This window comes from Sturnira hondurensis, unplaced genomic scaffold, assembly GCF_014824575.4.
Source record: "Sturnira hondurensis isolate 20B ecotype Veracruz unplaced genomic scaffold, ASM1482457v3 Scaffold0010128, whole genome shotgun sequence".
NCBI lineage: Eukaryota > Metazoa > Chordata > Mammalia > Chiroptera > Phyllostomidae > Sturnira > Sturnira hondurensis.
The window spans coordinates 13538240-13555584 of NW_028082759.1; the positions used below are offsets into that span (position 1 = coordinate 13538240).

The 17345-nt window shown below is 43.2% G+C and overlaps 1 protein-coding gene and 1 long non-coding RNA gene across 2 annotated transcripts in view; one reads left to right on the forward strand and one right to left on the reverse strand.

The window, feature by feature from the left end:
- Positions 1 to 17345, forward strand: part of LOC118995416 (uncharacterized) — a 118575-nt gene that overhangs the window by 34061 nt on the left and 67169 nt on the right. The gene's annotated exons all lie outside the window — the stretch shown is intronic.
- EDNRA (endothelin receptor type A) overlaps positions 5582 to 17345 on the reverse strand; it is a 52688-nt gene continuing 40924 nt past the window's right edge. Inside the window, exons 5-8 of the mRNA XM_037058435.1 lie at positions 14606 to 14758; positions 10569 to 10702; positions 10039 to 10147; positions 5582 to 8045 (exon numbers count right to left, since the gene is read on the reverse strand). Coding sequence (XP_036914330.1) covers positions 7905 to 8045; positions 10039 to 10147; positions 10569 to 10702; positions 14606 to 14758 — 537 coding nt within the window. The 3' untranslated portion in view covers positions 5582 to 7904. The remainder of the gene's footprint in view (positions 8046 to 10038; positions 10148 to 10568; positions 10703 to 14605; positions 14759 to 17345) is intronic.

Consider the following 17345-nt stretch of genomic DNA (forward strand, 5'->3'; position numbering starts at 1 on the left):
TGCCTGCACTCCCCACCCCCGGCTGACGAATTTTGTTACCTCTCGCTTATATCCTGCTTCATAAATGACCTACACCTTCACTGTCACTTGGGAGGGGCATGTTTTCCTAATGACAGCTGATTTCTGATATGAGGAGCATTTGGAGTCACAAAGAAGGTTAATTGTCCCACTCCAAGGAGCCTTAAATGGAATTTCTGGAGTGGTCTGTGTGTGTACCGGACAGAAAAGCCACGCTGTGTCCCAGTGGCTGGGACCAAAGGTGGGGGTGAGAATGTTTGGTTGGCCGGTTAGGGGAGAGATCTCACACATACTAAGATGTTTCAGGCAGAGAAACTGAAAGAGGGTTTCAGATATGAGCCCATATTTAGTGTCCTGAAGGATTCTAACGTGTTCAGTGCCTAGAGCTTGTCATTTATGTTAGGCAGGAAAATGGAAATGTGTGCTATCTTTGGTTAGTCCACTTCCAGAAGTGGACCTTACACCAGGGATTTGGGTGTCAGTGGTTTGTTTAAGGTGCAGCGCCCAGAAAAAACCAGAAAGGAACTAGAAGAAGCAGGCTCAGGGGAGGGAAAAAGTTAAGAAAGGTGAGATTTCAGGTGAAGTTCCAGATTCAGCCTCATCTGCTGGGGTGCTTGGTGCTTACTTGATTTGGGGCGCAAGAGCTGGGCTTTTGGGCTCCCACACTTGTAAGTCACTGGCCACAGGTCATGGTGGGGGTGGGAGGGACATAACATTTCCAGGTACTTCTTCTCCTTTCCAACTCAGGGGCTCCATGTCCAAGGGCAGGCCCCTCAGGGTTGCAGGTACAATTAGTAGCAAAAACACCAAAGCTGAGGATGGGTGAGCAAGCCAGTACAAGGGATCCAAGAGGCACTGGTTAGGTCTCCAAAAGTGTCTGTTACATATGCCTGCGGGTGTAGGCTCCTCCAGCGACACAGTGCCAGTACAAACTGGAATGTTCGTGAGACACCCTGAGCCCTGGGATCTTTCATGACGGATCAGACCAGGACTGGTGGGGCCATTCTAGAGACAATCCAGGAAGCACTTAGGGGTGTTAGCTACGCAAAGACCCTGTGATCCTGGATCACATGGATCAATTTATCCTACTCATTTTTGAGCGTCCCTGAGAAATCACACAGGTCCCCATGGGGTCTTGTACAAAGATGCAAGGTGTAGCCTTATTTGTGGCAGCAAAGAACTGGATAAATTAAACATCCAATGGAGATGTAGATACAGTCCCAAATGTGGGTTTTTTTTTCTCCCTAGCGTACATAGATCATTTGTTAATTATTGTTCTAGTCAGCAAGAACTTTACATATTTTATAGATCTAGTTTATGTATTATTTTTAAGTTTGAAGGTAAATGATTTTTAAAGAAAACAATAAAAATTGAGGAATTAACTGAGTTGAAAGGGCAGCAGAAACGATGGTAGCAGGATGTATGACGATGTGCGAAACGGGGAAGAAAGGAAGTGGTGTGGCTGCTCCCCGTTCCCCTTTCGAGGGCCACACAGGTTTTCCTTTGGGAGTCAAGCCCCTCCCGCCCCTGCCCCATTCCCCCCGCCCCCCCCAACCGCTCCCGACTCCGGCTCCAGGACTTGGCTCTGCTTGGTCTACACTGGTCGGCCGAACTCCCTCCCTTCCCCCAGGGTCGTGACTGAGAGTGAGGAGCAGTGACCCAGGCCTACCCCATCTGGCTTCATAACTCAGAGGAAGGACTGGGCAGAGGGGGCAAGGGCAGCTTTCCGTTATGCACAAGCGTATGCCTGCAAAGCCTAAAAGGGCACATATGGTCCCTTTACCCAAGCACACTTAGTAGATTTTCTCATTTTAGAATTTTTAAAAATCAGAAGAATTTAACTGCATTTAATTTCAGTTACCACAGTTTGAGAAAAACAGAGAGCTATAGTTCATGGAGATAAGACTCGTTTTGGTGAAAACACAGGATACATGAAGTGAGTCAGGGCTGTGCCCTGCAGGGGCCCGGGACCTGTGATTTGGTTGGTCACAAGATACTACAGTTGTGGCAGGGCCCACTGTCCCCTCCCATCTGGGACAGGTCTGTCGCAGCACCCAGTGTGCGCCTGTATCCGCCGTCAGAGAACTGAATCAAACAAAATGCCATCCTTTTCACAGAGATACACTAGGTAAGAGGACTGTGGTTCAGGACCACAAAGGAAAAATTTGTGGAATTCTCTAAATTCCCGCAGGAAGATTCTGTGACTCTTTTGATAATGTCTAGGTTTGGCACTGCTTTTCCTAATTTATTACCTTCCAGGAGGAGACTCAGGACCCACTGATAACGTGATGCTAAAAGCTTGGGAAACCAAGAGATAGTAGGGCTTCTGGCTTCCTCACACCGAAAGGGCACTCTGCTAGCAAGCTTCGTGGGGCAATAAGACCTGCTTTGCAGCTACAATGCTATTTTCAGTTCTTTCTTATTCCCTGAATCTAAGAACAGTGCCCTGTCTGCTTTCACTTTTAGAAACAACAGCCAAAAAAAGGGAGAGTATTGGCACCGACCAAATATAAACATTGGTTTTGTCTTTGTTACTGCTCAGGGGAAAGTGTGACAGAGCATTTCTACAAATGTAGGAGTAGTTAAAAAACACTAAAAAAATGTCAAGATCCCACTGAAAGTTCAGAAATAATCAACAGCCTATAGTGGACTTGTGCCCCGATTTAACTTTGCTTGCTTGAAACATGGAGAAAAAATCAATACATACAATGCTATACAAAGCAGTGTTATAAAGAAAGGAATTGTAGACTCAGAATTTCAGGCCTGGGGAGGCCGGCAAGGACCGGCAGGTCACTTCCCTCTCTCCACACAGGCGTAGTGCTTAATACTCTGTCCTGGACTAGTGGGCGTGCTGCTAAAACACCAATAGAGCTAACAGACTACCGAAAGATTCCCATTTGTCTTGGCTATTTTCTAGACTTAATCTCTAATTTGTTTCATTCACTTAATTAAAAAAATTACTGGCTAGGTGTATTTTGGATGGGGAATAGTATGCATTCACTGACTTAACAAGTTCATCCTATAGAGCAGGGGTGTCAGACTCATTTTCATTGGGGGTCGCATTAGCCTCACAGTTGCCTTCAAAGGGCCCAGTGTAACTTTAGGACTGCATGAATCTGACTGCTCCTTAACAGCTAAGGGAGAGCTCATAGCTGCTGCCAGGCAGGAACAAGGTGCCGGGGGCGGGGGGCGGGGGGTAAACCAAAGTGGACAGCCAGAGTCAGCCCTCGGGCCTTGTGTCACCACTTGTGCTACAGAGCCAATGCTGTGTTGATTACCATTATGCCATTTTTCTAGCAGCGACTTATTTATGCTCACTACAGTGAGAGTTGTAGAGGCAAGAGCCCTCCCACTGTGTGCACGGAGGTTGCCAGTGCGCACAGTGGGACCACTGTGCCTTTACTCCCACCTTCACCGTTTCCTATGCTGACACCTACTGAGTCACCACGAAGTACTTCCCAATACTCACCTGCGTTTGTTTAGTTATTGTGTTCCCAGCGACCAAGACAGTTTAGTATGCTGGGTCTTCACTGCGTCTGCACTGAGTGAAAAGATAAACCCAGAGGGAGAAGGAGCGAGGGAGGGAAGGAAAGGTGGAGCAGGGGATTTTTAGGGCAGTGAAACTGTTTTGAATAACACACGGGGGTGGATAAGGGCCACTGTCTCTTGGTCAAATTGCATAGACTGTGCAACACAAAGAGGGAGTCCTAACGTAAAGTCCAGACTTAGTTAGTAATAGCTACCACACTGATACAGGCGGGAAGTAACGGGGTGGGGGGGGGGTTGCTGTGTGCAGGGAAGAGGAGAAAGAGCATGTGGAAACTCTCTGTACTTCCCATTCAGTTTTTCTAGAAGCCTGAAACGACTCTAAGAAACATAAAACCCATTAATCTAAACAACAGCAACGGAAGGTAAGTAACTTCGATGAGGTGGCCTCAGCATGGTACGTTCAAGAAAACTGAGAAGCAGCACAGGCACAAAGGGCGGTACGTTTGTTTGCTTGCTCAGCAAACAAGGGCAGCACTGGCCAAGCATCAAGGGAAACTGGAGCTGGGCCCCGAAGGCTCTTTCCCAGCTTCCTAACAGTCTCCACGGGCTTTCCTCGTGCAGCCCAAACCTCGGTGGTCACAGCTCCCAGGCTCACAACCTCCCAGACTTGCCGCAGTGGGAAAGGACCCTGTCTTCCTTTAGCTGTTTTTAAAAAAAATCCCCAAGGGATGTTGGTCAGCCTGCCTTGGACATGTGAACACCTTCAGTCCAGTTATGCCTTTTGAGAGATGGGCCCCAACAGGAGTGCGGTGTTTGCCAGGCTGGACACAAGTAGGCACGACAGGAGCCTACTGCAGTGTGGACCAGAAATGGTGGTGGTGCAGGCAGGGTGGTGGAGGTGGTGGGCAGAAGTGGTTAGCTTCTGGGCCTGTTCTGCAGATGTGCAGATAGGGTTGACTGAGGCATTGGGTCGACGCTGTGAGAGAAGGGGATGGGAATGGCTCCAAGGATCTTTCCTGACAACCCAAAGATCGGAGCTGTCTTTCGCTGAGCGGCGGTGGTTAATTTTATGCATCAGTGGGACTGGGCTAGGGGATGCCCAGTGAGCCTGTGTGACATTACTTCTGGGTGTTACTCCAGGGTGTTTCAGGAAGAGAAGGGCATTTGAATCAGGAGACCAAGTAAAGCTCATGGCCTCTCACCGGTGTGGGCTGGGATTAGCCGTCTGTAGACAGCCAGACCAGGAAAAAGAAAAAGCAGAGGATGGATGAATTCTCTGTCTCTTCTTGGGCTGGGACATCCATTCTCCCCTTGCACATCAGCACCCCCGGTTCTCAGCCTCTGGGCTCTGGGACCACACTGGTGGGCTGCTTCGCCGCTCTCAGGCTTTTGGCCTCAGCTGGGAGTTACACTGTCGGCTTCCCTAGTTTTCAGGCCTTTGGATTTGAACTGAATTGATCTTGGCTTTCCTTGTTCTTGAGCTTGCAGACAGCAGATGGTAGCGTATTTCAGCTTCCTCAGTCCCATGAGCGAATTCCCATAATAAATCTTCTTACCTATAGTGGCTCTGTGTCTCTGGAGAACCTGACTGATACGTGAGCAGAGGGGTATTATGGTGGCACAGGGAGAGGGATACCAGGGGCTTAGTTTTAGATCTGTTGGTCGTCCAGTTGGAGATGTTCAATAAGTAGTTGGATACACATGAGTTTATTCCTCATATCTGCCTGATGTACTATTTATGGGCTGTAGTTTATTGTTCAACTCCTTCCTCTAGAATTCAAGCTCTATCCAAACGGGAACTTTGTCTGCTTTGTTCACTGCTATATCTCCAGGACCTAGAAGAATTTCTGGGGCATAGCAGATGCTTGGTAAAATTTACTGGAAAGGTGAATGAGGAAATGAATGAGAGAGTTGTGTGTTCAGCACAACATATAGATTGAGAAGACAGCACAGCAAGGAGTATCTGTTTGAAGGTAAGATTCCTTGCCCAGCTACTACTAGGGAGACGTTTATGACAGGCTTTGTGTAACAAGCATGTTCTCTGAAGAACTATATAAAAATGAAGAGGCACTTGCAAGTTTTCTGCAAACTTTATTTTATACTTTTAGGCCACTGCCAATGCAGGGGTCCTTGGCTTTTGGCTCATTTCTACAGATTTACTTGGAAAGATGTGACAAAAGTAGAAATCAGAAATATTCCTACTAGTAAACCATGATTACTTACCAGTCCATAAACACGATGAACATTGAAGCCTGTGTGTTATTCAGAAATCTATGGCTTTCTGAACTTATCAAATGCATTTTTCATATGAAAGAGACAAAGCATTTTAAACAAAAAGACAATCATCTTGACAAAACAGTGTGAACTTATGGGTTACATTATGGGCAGGTAGCACTGCATGTGATGGGCCAGGGGAGCCATGGAATCGACTGCTTATACACAAAGAGCCCTGCACCTGGACCGACTGGGAGCCAATGGTGACATTTGGTACGTGACTGTGCCAAAATGTACCCCAACAAATTCTTAGCTAGTTCGTCATCGGTAATGTCTTCGGTGAAGTCTGACCCAGACAGCTGACCACTTGATGACCTCATCACCAAGCTGCATTGAGGGTTAGGACTGTACAATTCTTCCAAGTTCAGTGACTGTTGCTCTAGCACAGGAACGTATACAACCCCAAATACTGGCTTATCGCACCGACTGACCAACGAAACTGTTGTTAACCAATGGCTCATCCCCTCTCATGCTGCCTCCCGTATTCCATTTGTGATGGGGATGTAGTCACAAGATTTATGAACACACAGATTAAAACTGACCAAGGCCAATCGGCACGATGAATGACCAGCTGGACGCCATTCGAAGTGTGCACCGTGGCACCAGTGCAGGGCACTGTTGTTAGATTACATAAATCCACACAGCTCATCGCACACATGGAGATATCACACACACAAATACACTCCATAAAGATAATAACAGAACAGCTGGCTAAAAGAAATGTATAGTTGTATATATATATTTATGTACACACAGTGAAAGATTTTTCTGCTATACTCACAGTCTGTAAACATCTCGGGGAATGCCCAGCGAAAGTCACTGTGGGCCCTTGAAATGGTGACCGTGGGAGGAATGGGGGAGGTGTTGCAGTTCACGCCGGAAACTGGAGAAGTGAGGAGCCACCGTTCATGATGGCCTTTGGGGTAATTACATTTGGGTGACACGATCAACTCAGCCACTTTGAAATTAGGTTTCCTATATGGACAGTGGGACGGCCAAAAAAGTCTTACTGCCAGTTAACATTGAAGACAAATCAAAAGAATATGAGGTGATATGTATACTATATATGTATATATGTATATACACACATGTGTATATATGTACATAGATAAGTATATACATACATATACATGTTGCTATTACAAAAAAAACTCAATGAAAATTTCCAAATCTTCTAAAAATATTTAGTCCTTTTCTCCTAGGTGTACTTCAGACTTCCCTGCATCGCACTGAAAGTCTTAGGAATAGTTCAGTGACATGCACATTTAAATTTTGGTATGTTACTGACTTTACCAAAAGGACATAAAAATGATTTGGCTTATGAAAAATAGAACTATTTGACTCAAGCATTACTTTTAAAATTTAACATAAAACAATGTTCAGGATCTCCTGTACTGAAAAATCACTAAAAAAGTAAGTTCTTAAAAATGCTTCAAGTAGCAGCGATTGAACTGCCACGTGTGGTTACCAGTCTGTGCTTTAGTGCCTGCAATGGTCGCAGCTTGAGAATTTATGTTGAAAAAAAACAATGACATGAGAAATATTAACCTAATTGTTCACCTAAATTCTGTTTTACTTGCTTTTTTTGGTAAAATATGTATAAATAGGTTCAAATAATTATTTTTAAGCTACTATGAGTTTAAAAATACCGGCACAGAATAACATCTCAAATAAAGGTGACTTAAGCCCATACTGTGTTTGGCAACAAAACAAAACAAAGCACCTAAAAATATCTCTATTTCATCATCTCCAAACTTTCATGGCGACCAGTTCCCATTGAACATTGGACAGAACAGCCGTGAAAGCTAGTTATGTACTTGAAAACTATTTTCATGCAAAAGTAGTAAATACCTTCTGGTTTCATTTAACAGTCTCTCTTTCCCCTACCAACTCTCACCATTTTTAGTGCTGAATATAACATGCAGAATATGCAAATTAGATGAATTAAAGAAGTCAAATTCATTGAATTTGTGGGTATAAACCAATACACTCTCTGATGCTTTGAAAAGCATTTTCCAGGAGTGGGATTGAGCCACGTGAGAAGAGACTTCAGGAGACATAGTTGCTGTGTGATTTTTTTTCTCCAATAGGAGTCGAAGGAATATTAATGTTTCTGAAGATGTTTAGTTTATGCTGTCCTTATGGCTGCTCCTCTCTGTGTTGTGGTTGTTTTGTTCGTGGTTCTTCCACTGGATGCTAGTTCCATTCATGGGGACTGAGGTCATCAGGCTTTTGGACTGGTAACAGCAGCAGCAGAGGCAAGACTGAGAGAAGGAAGAGATGCAAACTGACGTGAGTCTACCAGCCTGTTTCCAGTAGGATGCAGATGCCCTGGGCCTCCACCAACAAGGGGTAAATGTCCACAAGCATTCGAGGATAGAATGTGAGCCTTAACAGTAACCTAGTGTGTGGAGTCTGTGATCCCATGGTGGAAGCTGAACTGTCCATTTTACTGCAGAGAAATAGGTCCCTTGCTTCTTGTTTAACTCTATTCAACAAGTTAAAGGAGAAGGGGAGCAGTTTTGGTCAGAGGAAGAATGTTCTATGACTTTGGGGTGGGCACAAGTCGGGGGGCTAGGCGAGGCCTGGCATGTCCTCACTGTGCACCGCTGCTGTGGTGTCTGTCTGCGTCGTGCACCTCATCTGGTATTCCCAGCCCTGGGTGCTGGGTGCTGGGTGCTGTTTTCCCACCAACTTGTATGAAACTACCAAGTTTCATCTATTTGTAAGATTCTGGGTTAATATATGTCTGTTCTCCTTTTAGATTGTAAATTCAATGGGGGCAGTCACTGTCTTTCTCCTGTACACTCTATCCCCAGATAATGTTAAGTTCGAATTGAGCACTTACTATTGTTTTAAGCACTTAACATATATTAACTCATTGAATCCTACTTATGAGATAGGTACTGTGATTGTCTGACCTTATAGACCAGCAGACTAAGGAAGCAGGACCACCTGGACCTGGGTTTGTCAGTAAGTACAGAGCTGTGATGTAAATCAAGATTGTTTCTTCCAGAGCCTGCACCCTTGACCTCTATGCTGCCCTTCCTGATAATGTATCATGAACTAACATCCTGGCTAGAGATAACAGAATCCAGTTTGGATTAACTCTATGCTAAAATCATTCCAGAAACTGGAAAAATGACCCATCAATGNATTGAGCACTTACTATTGTTTTAAGCACTTAACATATATTAACTCATTGAATCCTACTTATGAGATAGGTACTGTGATTGTCTGACCTTATAGACCAGCAGACTAAGGAAGCAGGACCACCTGGCCCTGGGTTTGTCAGTAAGTACAGAGCTGTGATGTAAATCAAGATTGTTTGCTTCCAGAGCCTGCACCCTTGACCTCTATGCTGCCCTTCCTGATAATGTATCATGAACTAACATCCTGGCTAGAGATAACAGAGTCCAGTTTGGATTAACTCTATGCTAAAATCATTCCAGAAACTGGAAAAATGACCCATCAATGAGAAGTACATGGAGCTTCTGGAGGAGGTGGGTTGGCTTAGCTACAAGGAGATCTGAAGAACAGAAGGAAACATTTCAAATTCAATGACATTAGTTCAGATTTCCAGAATAAAGAGCATTTAGTTTCTTTGAAGAACCCATTATAAAATATACTATTAAGTAGCATTTAGCAAGCGGTTTCTTAACAATAAGTGTAACTTATGTTTTATTGAAATTGTGGGACTACTGTTAAAATCTATGATAAAATAAGGAGGGAATAGGTTTGTATGTATTCTGTGTGGCCTGGAGTTCACATTTAAGCATTTCTTTTTAAAGGAGCATACTGAATTGGCATGTTTTTAAGTTAGTTATTTTTCATTTTAACCTCTGAACATGTTGTTGCCTGAATAGATACTACTTTCTTTCATGCTGACAATTTAACCATCTTCCTGGTTAACAAAACAGTGATTTTCCTTTCCCTCCTGAAAGTACAGGGTCCGGCAGAAGTGACACCTGCTTGATTGTGGTCAGTAGGCTTATGATATGGGTGTAAAAATTTATAGTCTTAATTTGAATGTTTCACCTAAAATATATGGTGTGCTTGAGTGTGATCTTGTTATGTTACAAAATGACATACTTATGACTTTGTAATAAAAGATTTTATAATAAAAGGGGGCGTTATTTGTGCCGGAGCCCTGTATAACTGACAAAAGTAATATTTACAACTGGAATTAGCCTTGACTATTGGCTACTTAATATACTTATTTGATTGTCTTTAAAAATACTTGCAAAACAGCCTTACCTGAAAACAATTTTTAAATTTTTTGCTCACAAAATATAGAGCTATTGGGTTTATACATGAATTCATAGTTGCCAAGTTAATACTGATGTAATCCATGAGCAGCAAGAAACTAGAGCAAAAGAGAACAGAGTAGAATAATTAGAACATAATGTTTTTAAAACTGAAAACTAGCATTTATTCCTAGAATAAGCGTTTTTTCTTGCCCAGAAGACATTTCTTAGAGAGAGCAGTCAGAACTTCTGTAAAGTTGCGGTGTAAACAGCAATTCCAGGGCTGCAGAACATTCACTGGCCGTGTGGCTGGCTCAGGTGGTTGTGCACAGCCTCACAGAGGGAGCACCAAGATTGGAGACATAGTGAGCACAAATTTTGGGATCAGTTACGGGCTATGTCAGCTAAACAAAAAATAACGAACTTGGTAGTTCCAATTTTCAGGGCTAATGAGAATGTAGGCCAGATGGTTTTGTAAAAGTATTGTAACTGCAAAAATCAGAGAAATTTCCATTTCCTAATGGGTGCAGAGGGTCGTACCTAAGTAATTCACATCGGTTCTTGTCCATCGCATTATACACGGTTTTCTTCAAAATACGGCTTAAATGAAGAGGGAACCAGCAAAGTGCAAAAATTACAACCAAGCAGAAAACTGTTTTTGCCACTTCTCGACGCTAAAGGAAAGTGAGAGGAAAAAAGTACAGTCAGTCCAGTGTTTTCCTACTAGATAAAAGACCAGCACAACAAGGAAGCAGTAGAGAGCAGGGAACAAGGAGCTAAAGAGGAACCAGAACGGCCTGTTTCATGGTGCCTCCTCCTTCTTTTTAAGACTTGGAGTCCAACTTCATGGCCAAGGGTTTGCTCCTGATTTTTTGTGCAGCTGCCAGGAAGGATGGTGGCTTCAGGTGGCTCTTAGGACGAGGGCAGAGGTTCTATGGCAGGGAGAGGTGGGAACTGGCTGGAGTGGAGCCAACAGTATGGCTGAGTGTGGGTAAGTGTGTGTGAGTGTGTGTGGTGAATAGAATGTACGAGTATGAAGGAAAGCATTAGCTCAAAGCCTCAATATCAGGTAACTAAGTAGCATTAACGACAGCATGGCAGTCAACGTGACTGCACTCACCATGACAAAGAATGGACAAGGCTGCAGAGATGTCTGGAAAATGACATAGGAATAGGAAACAGAAAATAAAAAGCACCAGCAATATGTTTTCTCCATTTTTTTGATCTTGAAGAAAGCTAGCATTGGGATATTTTTGGTTTTAAAATGTTTTGCTAATGGCATATATTTCCCAAAGATGTATTGTTTTCAAACCGAGGGATAAGGGTAAAGGACTATCGGCAATGATGATTAGAAGAACTGGGATGTTCTGACCCTGGACTGACTTCAGCTGGAGGTTTACATACTTCCATGTCTGCACAGGATCAGAAAACCGTAGGTTAGGAATTATCAGCAACTGCTCATTTGTGTGCAGTATCCTTGAGCATTATAGTGCATGCATTTAGAAGCCTAACTAGGAACATAAAATGCAACTTGTTTGTAACTGGGATCAGTTAATGTCATAATAAAACTGATTGAAAACAGGCTTTGGAAGGGTAATGCTGGTTCAACTCAAAGCATATAGCATTAAATATGGGAAGCCTGCAACAAACCCTCATGATTAATAGAGCTGTTTAAAAAAATTTGGAGCAGTTATCACAAATTGCTACTCTAACTCAAAGAACTGGGAATTCTTTAATCTTGTAGAGCTGTTGGGCTGGCTGCAATATGCTTCCGAGAACACATACACTGAGCAATGATTAAGAGGAATAAAGGATTCCAATGTGCAGAAATGGGAGATCATTTTGGGTGGTCATGAAAGATAGTGTGTCCAGAAAAATGAAAAAGGAGAGTATCAGGAGAGAGGTCGCCTCCCCCAAGTGTATCCTCACAGAGGACAACCCCTTTAGAAGGTAATACTTTGCCACAACAGCCTGCTATTTGCGTATCCAAAACCAATTCTCCTACTCTCCCTGCTAGCAGTCAGATTCTTGATTTTGTTACAGCAGTATGGGAACCTGGCCCAGTCATCGGCATGGCTACCTGATGCAGTTCTGACCAGTTAGATTTAGCAGAAATTGTTGTGTGAGATTTCTGTAAAGCTGCCTAAAAGTGGGAGGTACTCCTCTGGTGCCCACATGCTTGTGTGATCTATGTTCTTCCCCTTCTTTCTGCCTGGAAGCCAGATATAGGGGCAGAGCCCTAGTTGCTGTCTCGTAATACTGAATGCAAGGTCAGCAAAACGGCAGGCCCTGCTGATGAGTCCCGGCCCTGCTCAACGAATGGCACACAAACCTTTTGCTGTGGGAGAAAGAGAAACCCCTCCGTGGGCTACTCAGTGTTTTTTGGGTTTTCTTCCACCAGCATTCAAACACAATCCCTACCTGATAAAGCTGTTGTCAGCATAATGAAGAGAAATTTGAGAAACCATGCAAGAAGTGAGACCAAGAGCCCCTCAGGATACTAGTCAGAGAGTGGCAGGGCCTTCCACCCTGACCCAGCTCTCCCATGGTCCCACTTGAAGGCCTGCCAACCAGGCTCGGTCTTCTGCTCTTAGCACCAGCCACAGCCCTGAGTGTGACACAGGGACTGTCTACTGCATGAGGTCCGAGTCATGGGTTCTGATTTCCTTTTGCCTGAGTCAGTCTCTCAACCACCTGCACAAGGATAGCGTCTACTGTGACTATCCCACAGCGTGCTTGGAGGAGTCAGGGGTGGGACTGCTCTACGGAACTGAGAGAGGCCGTTGTGTCTTTTTGAACGCTCCCCCCACAGAGCCACAAAACCGGCAGGTGGGTGCCATATCCGAGACTCCATCAACCTAACATGGTTTGCCACGCCCTGGTGATTCCCTGAGGCTGTGCCCCACGTAATTTACAGGCCTGCCCAAGCTAGCAGTGGATTTTCCATATGAATGGCTGGTCTTTGCTCATGCTATACACACACACACACACACACACACACACACCCCGAAACAACAAACCACCACCAAACAAACAAACAAACAAAAACCTTGAGAAATGGTAGGTGAATGTGAAGGGGCGTCATGTTATTTTGCTCTCAAACTCTACTGAATTGTTCTCAGAGCAGGTGCCACATGTAGCTTAAACAGGCTCACTCCTGGTGCTGATACAAAACCCAACACGTACCACGCCATTTTTTTCACAAAACTGTTCTAACTAATTACCTCCACTGCAGAAATGAGAGGTCTTAATTACTTAATGTTTTATGTCTGGAAATTTTCATGCTTGAACAAACTTGTACTAAAGTTTCTCAGTATAATTTTCCTGTTAATTTTAATAGAAGGTAAGAGCTACCATCTGTGCGGTGTGTTAGATTTTTACAAAGTATGCATGTTCACATTAATTCCTTTGATTCCCATCATACATTGATTTATATGCTATTATGCCCAATTTATAGATAAGGACCTGAAGCTCAGAAAAACAAGAACAGTAGTTGAGCAGACCTGCTGATGCAGAATGAGTCTGGGTATGACAATCACACAGGGCACATTTACAGGTACCATCGATAACCCCCATTAACTTCTGCTGTGGTCGGGTGCCCTCTGTTGAGACTTAGAACTTACTTACAGTCCTAGCTTTACTCTGTGAATTTGACCTATCAACATTTTCTGAATACTTATCATGAGTTGGACTCTGTTAGACACCTTCTATGCATTAGGCAACCCCCTTGATGCTTTAATATATACATTTTATGAGAAACTCAGAGAGGTTTAGCAATTTCCCCAATGTCACAGAGCCAGCCAAAGTATAAGACCCAAGAGTTGCCTCCAAAGCTCACAGCTTTTTCTGTTCTGTTTGCTGCCCTGGAGGGACCAACGGCAGTATTCTGGAATGTATGTCCCTCCAGTATTTAACCCGTCCTTGTACACCCAGTCCCATTTCCTTTCAAGAGCCTCCCCTTTGATGTTGTTGAGGTTTTTCTAATGAGGCGCATCTCCTTTCTCACTCCCCAAATGGGTGGTTCCCAGGCCATGACATAATTAGATTCCGGTCTTCTCACCTGAAATACCCTCTGAGCTCCTCTTTCCATCAAACCCGTTTATCTTCCATGACCAAGTCAGTCCCTCTCATCCATGAACAGTTTCTCTGTGACTTAGTCTCATGACCTCCTTGGCTTTCTATAGGATGGGCGACTTTTTACCACACGCTGTGATTCTACTTTCCAGTTGCTTTCATGTTTGCATGCTATTTACCCAACACAATCGCAAAGCCTGCTAGGGGAGCGAGTCATATGCTTCTCTTTGCCCCGATGCAGTTCCAAGCCAACACATACAAAGCATGTGGTCAATATACTTTTTGGCAAAATAAATGAATAGTTCCCCCCTATTTGGGCCTGCCTGCAGGTAGGCTCCCTATTTTGCAAGAGAAATCCCTAATGTTGTAACCATAAACATCTACAGAGAAACAGGTAGTATCTTTATTTTTGGGATACCAGGCTAAATCTGCAAAATGCAGTCTTTTGTTGTCAAGGACAAGACAGTCTTGGCCAGAGACTCATCTCATCTTATTATGTTTACCTGTTTAAGATGCTCACTGAGGGCGATTCTCAGGCTGCCATTCCTCCTGTTTAGCATCTCACAAGTCATGAGGGTGTAGAAGATCGCGGTGCACACCAGGGGCATGCAGAAATAGAAGCCAAAGAGCCACCAGTCCTTCACATCTTGGTAGAACTGTAAATGAGGAAAAGGGAGAGAGGAGGAGGGCCTTTACAATGCAGACCAGCTGCCCAGTGCAAGCTGGGAGCTTTGACATCTTCCTGTTCACTGTCTGGTTGTGGTAATGAGCTTGGGGGTGGTGCTCAAAATTCAATTAAATTGGAGACTTGAAGTTACTTTGACTTTATAAAATAGTACATGAATAAACTGCATTAAAAATTACCCTGGCAAAGATACTTTTTATAAATGGAAGTTGATTTTAATTATTCAAATGGAAGAGCCCCAATCAATAAAAATAATTCCATTCCAAAGCCCACAAAACATGATTCTGAGATGTGAGGAATATACATTTAACTTTATTAATGAGCCTCCAGGTTTGCTAGTGCCCGGTTTACTTCTGACTGTTATGGTCAAAGTGCACTTAATGTGAATATCTTGCTTGGAAACAGGGAGGTTATGAATGGCTTATCTGTGTAGCTTTGGTTACTGGGAGTTAACCCTTTGCCTGGAATGCCTGCTATGTGACCTCACAGCCAGCCAGTTTGAGCCATTAATAATCATGCCTCTTCTCACTCTTCTTTAACCCTTACCACCTGGAAACTATCAAAGCAGAGTATCTTATCTGAAAGCTTGTTTAGCATTATCTCCTTGTGGGCAAGATTTGTAAATACCAGGATTATTCACTTTTATTTATTTTTTAAGAAGAAAAGTTAATACCCTATAAACAATGGAAATTGGAAAATTATACCTATATTCTTCTTCCCACTAAATTTATTATCAACTTGGGAAGGAAATGCTTCTTTCCTTATTCTGCTTTTCGGAGTGTTTACTTACTACGGACAAGGCAGCCTCCCGTAATGTCTCAGTTCCCACAGTAAGAGCTAATCATGCTGCTCTGTGAACAACTAGACAGTCTCTGAATATAGAAAGAGGCCCCGTGGGCTCCATTTATAGCATGTGTATTAAAATAGTCTATAAATGGTTCCTGAGGAACAAAAGTTCTGGGCAGAGGTTCTGAACTATTTTTATTCCATAAACCTCTTTGGAAGTCTGGTGAAGATGATAATCCTTTCTGAGAATAATACTTTTACATGCATGAAATAAAATATGTAAGATTATAATGGAAATCAGTTACACAGAAATGGTATCAAATTATTTAAAATAGAATTCTGGTACAATATATGTATTTATTAACAAATTAAATGACATATCTAATGGTGGTTCTAATGGTGAGGCAATGATGAGCATAAATGATATTTCAAGATTGTACCAGTGTCATATGGTATGAAAATGTGTTATTTCTATTAGTGAAAAAAATTGTGATACTGCTAAATACTATTGTATTATAGTTCATTGCCTATATTCATAATAGAAGGAAATGATAAATTTTCAGTTAGAAGTTAGTGAAATACATGTGTCATTTCTTTTTCATTCAAGTTCACAGACCCCTGATTTTTATCCTCTGGTTAAATACAAATTCCCAAAGGAGTTGGTTTATTCATATCTGCTTCTACAAATATTTCCATACCCACATCACACTGTTGAAAGATTTCTGTACTGGACTTAAAAAACAAACAAACAGAAAAATGAGAGGGACTGTCTTTTTGTTTAAGTGCACAATAAACACTGCTTTAAGTACCCTCTTCAGTTTGTGACCCCTTCTCCCAGGTGCATTGCTGACTGGTACGAGTGGCTCAAAAGCAGCTCCGCAGGGTCTGGAAGCTGACCCTGCGGGGCCCGGATGGAGTCCCCAGCCCCCGCCCCACCCCTGCTGCCAGAGGCCTGTAGAGCAAGGGGTCACAAATTCCCTTTGAATTGATGTCATCAGCAAGGGTATGGAGGGCCTCCCTCTGGTCTGCTAGAGAAAAGTTGAGGAGGAAAGTGTGGAACAAAGAGAAGAAATAAAGTTAGAAAAAAGAACAGGAGGAGAAAGAGAATCCCAAATGTAAAAAAAAATCACCAGTTCAAACTCATATCCTTTACTGCACCCTCTGGGTCCCTGCTGTCTGAAGGGCAGCTACCCCTTGCTTGTCTACTCTGTAAAAGGGACTCAGTCGTCACGAAGCATCTCATTTCATTTTGTCCAGTTCTAGTGATTGGTGAGCTGCTTCCTTTTTTTAATTTAAGATTTTATTTATTTATTTTTAGAGAGAGGAGAAGGGAGGGAGAAAGAGAGGGAGAGAAACATCAATGTGTGGTTGGCCTCTTGCATGAGCCCTACTGGAAACCTGGCCCACAACCCAGGCATGTTCCCTGTCTGGGAATCAAGCTAGCGACCCTTTGGTTTGCAGGCTGGCGCTCAATCCACTGAGCCACACCAGCCAGGGCATTAAGCTTCTTCTCTTCTAACATTTTATCCAGAAATATTTATATTGCTCATTTACACTGCCCAAATTCTGACAATCTCCTACTGATTTTGTTTTCCACTGTGGAGATACAACTTAGTAAAAAAAAAAAAAGTCAGTAGATAAGCAGACTCTAATTTTTAGCTTGCCAGTTTGGCAGCCTTCATGAGTACTTTTAATTTTCAAACAAGAACGTGTAAGCAGGATAACTGGTCAACTGTAGTACCACTCATTTTGTAAATTTTCCAAGTTAGGAA